The following is an 8,541-nucleotide window of genomic DNA, read 5'->3' as shown; positions in this document are numbered from 1 at the left end:
ATTCATTTGTTCAGTCTTCTGCAAGTCTCTGGAAAAAAAAATCTAATTCGTTTTATAACCAACCCCAGATGCGGCAGTGTGTGTGAGAGTGTGTGTGTGTGTGTGTGTTTCGCCAGTGCTTGAGAGAAAGGGTTCTTGCTGCAAGGGCTAAAGGAGAACGAAGAAACAAACGGTTTGGATTTTTTCAATTCCATTTTTTGGGGGTGATTTTTTAGAATGAACGCAGATACGTGCGTTTCATACTGTGATATGACATCCATGGATTCATATTATAACACGCCTTCGCCACACGGTAGGGATCAACAACCATCGGATCCCTTCAGAATATTCCAACCGAGTGAAACCAAATACAGCCCAACGTTCCTACCCAAAGGACAACAGGGTTACGAGGAGAAGTCTCGGAGTCCTTTCCAACAGGAGTGCCAGTCACTGGATGACGGCACAGAGGAGGGCAACAACTTCAACAAATACCACCTCTTCATGCAACGACCGACCTGCAAAACACCCCCGGAAGGCGAAAAACTCCACCAGGAAAGCGGAGGACACAACGACGCGCTCATCCCCTGCTATGGTGAGTTCCAAACGGTTCTGGAGCGCCGTTCGCCTGGGGAACAATCAACATCTCAAAGGTTCCTGAAACAAACGCGCTCAAAACTGGTGCCTTGACTAAAATCCAAACATCCTATTCATATTTGTACAGGTTAAAACATCCTATTCATGTATGTAACAGATGCAAACATCCTATTCATATTTGTACAGGTTAAAACATCCTATTCATATTTGTAACAGGTTAAAACATCCTATTCATATTTGTAACAGGTTAAAACATCCTATTCATATATGTAACAGGTTCCACTCAAATAAAAAGTGATTTTTTAAATCTCATTTCGCGAGGCAACGAAAGCAAAATAAACGTTTCGGCGGCGAGGCCATCGTCTGTCAATCGGCACCCAAACAGACAAAAAAAAGCAATGGATAGGTTACTGAACTAACAACCAGGAACCGTGTGGGCAAGGGGCCATAACAACAGTTACAAATGTGCAGATTTTATGAGGCCAGAGTGTAACTGGAGTTAGTTAGAGCGAACCCAGCATTTTATAAAATCCCTTAAATCCTCCATCTACCAGGAAGAAGAAGACGCATGCTATCTGTTAGAAACTACATGACCATATAGATATTTTATGAAACCACGTTGTTGATTGAGCTCAATACAATCATGACAAATAATGCTGAACGATTTCATTCTGGCATAGGCTTGCCTAATTCTGTATGATTTTTTATTTTTGTTGTCTGTGTTGATATTTTGATGACTTGACCTCAACAGCATACCTGCGTAGCCTAATAGTTTACGTTTGAATATCTACACTATACTTTCTTAACACATCAGCAAACATCATACATGAGGCGACCAACTTATCCAACTTATAGCACGCTGTCACTTTTGTTCAACACAAGTAAGGGGAGCTAATTAGACTGTGATTATTTTTTAAGATTTTGAATGAGCTATAAGGGATAGCGTAGAGGATAGGGTAGAGGATAGGGTAGAGGCTCCGACCAGTCTCTGAAATTTGACATTTAAGCAATAAAATAAAAACTATACGGTTCGATGATATATTGCACCACTTCTCACCTAAGGAATAGACTTCAACACACACACACACACACACACACACACACACACACACACACACACACACACACACACACACACACACACACACACACACACACACACACACACACACACACACACACACACACACACAGCTATGTCTTACTATACTTGGGAGGACTTTTTGATTCCCATTCAAACCCAAAACCTGACACTAACTCTTACCCTCATTTGTACTCTAACCTTAACCCCTAAACCAAACCCTAACTCTTAACCCCTAAACCTAAACCTAACCCTAACTCTTAGCCCTAAACCTAACCTCCAAAACCTAACCCTAGTTCTAACCCTAAATCTAACCCCTAAGCCTAAAATATCGTTATTATAAGTGTAGACTGGTAAAATGTTCTCACTTCTCTGAAATGTAGTTTGTTTACTATTCTTGTGAGGACTTCTGGTACTACCAAGTATAGTAAAACGTGTACACGTACACACACACACACACACACACACACACACACACACACACACACACACACACACACACACACACACACACACACACACACACACACACACACACACACACACACACACACACACACACACACACACACACACACACACACACACACACACACACACACACACCCTAACCCTAACCCTAATTTGAAACAATCATACACGCATATGCATGCATTATGGCTTTGGTTAGACACACATTTCTAAATCACGGCCTGCCATCTAAAACCATTGTCTTTATAAGATCTAACGATACAATAGGAACACACGGGCAACCTGACAGGGTATATATAGTAAACTGATGTGGATGTCTTTTGGAAAGGATACCTTTTTGCTCCCTTAAAGTGAGCAAAGAGTTCGTTTTCCCAATATCAAAAACATGACATTTCTCCAGTTCGGTGAATAAGATATTAACGAAACAAACATTTCATAAACCCGCAGAATAGAAATCGTGTTTTATAATGACACAGATTTGAAGTATGATTTTAATAATATCTCGGCACTTGCGTTTAGGTCCTAAAACCATCAGGTCAAAATCCTACAGGCTAATGATTGAAATAAACTACAGTCTAAACTCGTGCTAACTCTTTCGCGCACGGCATTGATTTTTTTTTGTGGGGGCAAAATTAACCAAACTTACATGCTTTGTTTCGTACGCCGCATTCTTATTAAATTCACTGACTGTATGGCACAGCTATAGACAGCTGAAGACGCGCGGCTTGACTTTCACCAAGGCCGCAGGACGCAAAGTAAACCACAACATACTTAATAACGTGACGCTCTTTCGTGTTACACTGTGGTTCCAAGTTCATAGCAATTTAGAAGATTAATTGTAGTAATATCATGACGACTCGACGGTGAACGGAGGATTAGGCATAATGATAATGTAAATTAGCACAACAGCACAGCGTAATGACTTTGGCAAGAGAGGTGAATCATGTTCGAAACGGCAAAGATTTGCGAATGCAATATAGGCCAATCATTTCCTGGATTGATGCACTTCATTGTTAATAAAGTTAAAAAAACACACACACACATATATATATATATAGCAAAACTGAAACTAAAATAATCTAGTTTTGTGTTTAAACAGAGCCCAAAGAAAGGGAATAAAGGTATAATTATGCTCTCACATCGTTTACATATTTGTTCCAGAGAATAACGTGCATTTAAACTATTTCAAAGCGACTGTTATAAAGATGTAATGACACAGTTTGTGTCGCTGATCCAATGCGCGACCTTGGAGTGGCTGTGTCTTTACAAGGCAGGGAGATTTTAAAGGGAAAGAACAGCCCGATCATTAAATCTAGATTAAATGTGACTTTAACAAAGGAAAAGCCTTTAAAACACAAAAACAGAAGCAGAAAAACATCCTAATAATAATGTCATTTTAGCGCCACATTATTATGATCATTATTATCATTATTATTATTATTAGTGGATCTATTTGCACAGGAATTATTTATTTATTGTCTCAAATGTAACTCTATTTTTTATCTTAATAATATTTAAAATAAAAAGTAAATTAAAAACAATAACTGCTGCGCGGACTATAGGCCGTTACCAATGGAACTAGTGCATGATAACAATAATAATTTGGTTTAATTTGCATTTAATTTCCAAACTAAATTCAATAACTTATAAAAGCGTGAATTCCAAATGACAAGCGTCAACATGACTTAGGTACAAAAACTAAAACCGAGGATCAGATTGTATTATAACGAGTTTCTGCCGTAACTGGCAGCACACAACCATGCCAAAATACACCCCATAAAGCGAAAAAGTAAACTGTTTTTCCTGTGACTGCAAACAATGGGAGTCAGGCCTTTTTATACCGAGTGAAATCGTTATCTCACTGTGTATAGTGTGTGTTTTATTTCCTCAAGGTGAGAGCCAAGGTTGAGTACCTCCATCGAACGAAAACATCTGGCAAAGTCCAATGACACAGCGAACCGTTTAAACTACGATCATTAAATACAATACGTTTCCCCGAGGAGAGCTCTGTAATGTTATTCTATAAAATGTTACAGCCAGATAGATAGATAGCTTCGGGGAGGATATAGTGTTGGGAGGTTAGCTAAAGCCTCAGGCATCAACTGGCTTGTGTTATCATGTGTGGGGTTTTGGTAGTCTACTCACCGGGAGGAGATATTGCACAACCTCGTTGTATCGTAACTACATGCGCGTCAACGGTTTATTATTAATGACATGGGAATGGTATGGTGTACTTTTCTAGTGTTGGGGGACAATGGGCATGCCTTTTTTAGTTCATTATGACACGTCTGCTAACACACACACACACACACACACACACACACACACACACACACACACACACACACACACACACACAACATGATTTCTTGGCAGTGAAGGTGCAGTATATCCCCGTTATATTCACACCTACCTTGGAACACAGGCAGACAGCTTCGGCAAAAATAACCCTTTTTTTTCACAGTTGCCATTTAATGTACTGTTCTACTTTCTGATTTAACAAGTCTTTATCACTGTTCATTGGCTTTGCTCTTTTCACACATTTCGGGAATATTTACAACGATTTACCTCTCCTTAGACACTGACCACAACAAATCAACTATATTGCTCGTCTTTACACCAGGCATTATCATCATTTAACGAGGCTCGTTCACCACCACAGAGCGTTTGCGCAAAATGGAACTAACGCTTCGAACACACCGACAGTGTTTTTTACGCAAAATAGTACGCGGCGTCACCTGGATATGTGTGCAACAAAAGTTCCACATTCACCTTCTGCGACCATTTCGTCGAGCCGTCTACACGCGTACAGTTTGACGCATATGTTAGATAAATCCAACAACTGCACCACACCGAACGCACTGCAACTGCCTCATGCAAACACAATGCTGCAAGGCAAACGCAGCGTTTTCATTGAAATGAATGTAATTCTGTTGTACCAAAAATGCAACAACGCTGTCGGTGTGATCGACGAGTAACACTACCAAAGATATGGCCTTAGGCTTTGGTCGTATACACACGCTAAAGGCTAGTGCATCTCAGGCAATGCATGGGACAACAGGACCACGGGACGTTATAGGAGCTATAGATGAAAACCTCTATGGTCTGTACCTTTGGGACTGTGAGCCTCAACCTATATAAACTTGTACCTGACCACAGACAACAATGACTGAGAGCAAGCCACTGGTGGAGCTGATGACGTGCCAACAGAGCAGGAGTCTGAAGGAATGTGGACCAGGCCGTACCCAGCCACACAGCACTGCAGGAGAGTTAGCTACCCCCCATTAATGCAAGCCAGATGTGTATTTGTGTGTCCCAAATGGCACCCTATTCCCTATACAGTGCACTACTTTTGACCAGTGAACCCTAAATAGGGTACTATATAGGGAATAGATGGTTCTATAGGACTCTGGTCTAAAGTAGTGCACTATATATAGGGAATAGGGTTCTATAGGGCTCTGGTCTAAAGTAGGGTACTATATAGGGAATAGGGTGCCATTTGGAATGCTGGCTGTAAATGACTTCTATAGTTATTATTTGAGACTCCACAACACGGTCCCTCCAAAGCCACAGAGTCTGTCAGATGGACCGTGAGATGACAGAGTGGGACTGGTGTACGTAACCCCGTTTCACCAATGCCCCCAAGTAAATAAACCAAACGTCAGAAATGGGTTTCGAGTTTTGGAGCGCCGTTTTGAGTGATTTAGGGAGAACGGTGTGTGAGTGTGTGTGTGTGTGTGTGTGTGTTTGTGTCTTGGGGGGCGTCACGTCGCCACTGGCAGGCATACGTGAATAGGGCGAATGTTTACATTCACATATCGTCTTGCATCATGGGTCTCTGAGGTTGTTGCAGTCCTTTGATGTGGGATAATGTTGTAGTTTTCAGCCATATCTGGAGAAAGGTGAAGAAATATACTCACATGTCATGTCCTCTATTTTGTTTCAGGATTTATTGACATTATGCGTCTTCAGAAGATACTTTCGGTAACAAGCTAGTTAGCTAGTTGTGAACACTGCATCTGAGATCAACTGAGGGCTAAGTGAAACATCTGGATAACAGAGAGCTGATCTCCTCATCATAATGACATGACTCTCGCTCAATGTGATCTGGCAACGGCTGTGGGAAAAGACGACACTACACACTGTTTGACTGTGTGATGCTGATGATAAACCATGCCTTGTGTTCAGGGACTCAATGTCCTGACCAAGAGACCATTTATATGGTAATAAAACACATTATGAAAAAATGACTTGAAGTGGAGGTTTTAGATGTAAGATTTTGACTAATCTTATTGATCTTGTTTTAAATATTATGAGACGGTAGAATTCACCACAGATTCATGTTTTCTTCAATACATACTGCACCACTACGACTTGGAGGACACACCAAAGATGTTGTCATAGAGTGGAGATGTGTTTCTCAGCAGTAAAATAATATAAAATCTCCTGGCTGTGTTGTGATGGCCTCCTGCCAGAGTTGGACAATGTGAATATGTGTTAGAAGAACCAGGAAGTGATATCGCTGATAGCGAACACATTGGATTGATAGTACTGAGAGTAAGTGTCTGCATGGGAATATATTTGTGCCAAAATTATGTCCAATAGAAACAAACTATGGACAGTGTTTATGACAAATGCACATAGTACATAGTCATGGGACCCTCGTCAATTTAATAATGGAACATAATAATGGAACACTGGTCGTTTTAATAATGGAACATGGTCACTTTAACAATAATAATGGAACACTGTCACTTTAATAATGGAACACTGGTCACTTTAATAATGGAATACTGGTCACTTTAATAATGGAACTTTGGTCCCTTTAATAATGGAACACTAGTCACTTTAATAATGGAACACTGGTCACTTTAATAATGGAACACTGGTCCCTTTAATAATGGAACACTGGTCCCTTTAATAATGGAACACTGGTCACTTTAATAATGGAACACTGGTCACTTTAATAATGGAACACTGGTCACTTTAATAATGGAACACTGGTCACTTTAATAATGGAACACTGGTCACTTTAATAATGGAACACTGGTCACTTTAATAATGGAACACTGGTCACTTTAATAATGGAACACTGGTCCCTTTAATAATGGAACACTGGTCACTTTAATAATGGAACACTGGTCCCTTTAATAATGGAACACTGGTCACTTTAATAATGGAACACTGGTCACTTTAATAATGGAACACTGGTCACTTTAATAATGGAACACTGGTCACTTTAATAATGGAACACTGGTCACTTTAATAATGGAACACTGGTCACTTTAATAATGGAACACTGGTCACTTTAATAATGGAACACTGTTCACTTTAATAATGGAACACTGGTCACTTTAATAATGGAACACTGGTCACTTTAATAATGGAACACTGGTCACTTTAATAATGGAACACTGGTCCCTTTAATAATGGAACACTGGTCACTTTAATAATGGAACACTGGTCACTTTAATAATGGAACACTGGTCACTTTAATAATGGAACACTGGTCACTTTAATAATGGAACACTGGTCACTTTAATAATGGAACACTGGTCACTTTAATAATGGAACACTGGTCACTTTAATAATGGAACACTGGTCACTTTAATAATGGAACACTGGTTAATAATGGAACACTGGTCACTTTAATAATGGAACACTGGTCCCTTTAATAATGGAACACTGGTCACTTTAATAATGGAACACTGGTCCCTTTAAGGTTTAGATGCTGTTTTACCCACTTTATTTGTAAATACTGTATTATAGTCAAGGCCAATCCTATTTAACTATTGCTGTACGTATGCTATTCTATAAATGTATTCTTCAGATATACTACATATTCTATCCACATACTGTCCATCATCCCATCATGTCCCATTACATGTACAGAAGAGTGTGCAAGGCTGTCATCAAGACAAAGGGAACACTGGTCACAATAAGAACACTTGAAGATTCTCAAATATAAAATATATTTTTAATTTGTTTAACACTTTTTTACTACATGATATAATAATAATAATATATGCCATTTAATAATTTTATCCAAAGACTTAAAGCTCACTTTACAGTCATGTGTGCCCTAATAATGGAACATTCTACATAACACTGGGTGGTCCCGGTAAATACTGAATAGTCAAGGCCAACCCATTTACATTGCTGTACGTTATTCAAGCGCCATGCTCTATCCAACTGAGCTACAGAAGGACATGATAGGGCTGAAGCGATATGGCCGAAGATTCTCATATCACGATATAGGTCATTTCATATCCCGCAGACGCTAAAAGCGATACAGTCATGTGTGCATACACACATATAGGTATATCAACCCACCACTGGTACTTTCATATGCCCGCTTAACTACATATTACGATATAGGTACTTTCATATCCCGCTTAACGATACATATCACGATA

At 39.6% G+C, this 8,541-nt stretch overlaps 1 protein-coding gene across 1 annotated transcript; it reads left to right on the top strand.

Annotated features, from left to right (window-relative positions):
• The first annotated feature begins 216 nt into the window (after nt 1-216).
• Nucleotides 217-6,339, top strand: LOC118378632 (homeobox protein aristaless-like 4). The gene is made up of 2 exons (XM_035765618.2): nt 217-571; nt 6,072-6,339. Exons 1-2 carry the CDS (start codon nt 217-219, stop codon nt 6,119-6,121), a joined length of 405 nt encoding a protein of 134 aa, XP_035621511.1. The 3' UTR covers nt 6,122-6,339.
• Nucleotides 6,340-8,541: the final 2,202 nt, after the last annotated feature.

Source organism: Oncorhynchus keta, unplaced genomic scaffold, assembly GCF_023373465.1.
Source record: "Oncorhynchus keta strain PuntledgeMale-10-30-2019 unplaced genomic scaffold, Oket_V2 Un_contig_8702_pilon_pilon, whole genome shotgun sequence".
Classification (NCBI taxonomy): domain Eukaryota; kingdom Metazoa; phylum Chordata; class Actinopteri; order Salmoniformes; family Salmonidae; genus Oncorhynchus; species Oncorhynchus keta.
This window is presented reverse-complemented; position numbering and strand designations above follow the sequence as displayed.

Bases quoted from the DNA above. Each gene is read 5' to 3' on its own strand.
- LOC118378632 (XM_035765618.2), top strand. From the start codon at position 217: ATGAACGCAGATACGTGCGTTTCATACTGTGATATGACATCCATGGAT. The intron at 572-6,071 runs GTGAGTTCCAAA...ATTTTGTTTCAG, and splicing joins CGCGCTCATCCCCTGCTATG to GATTTATTGACATTATGCGT.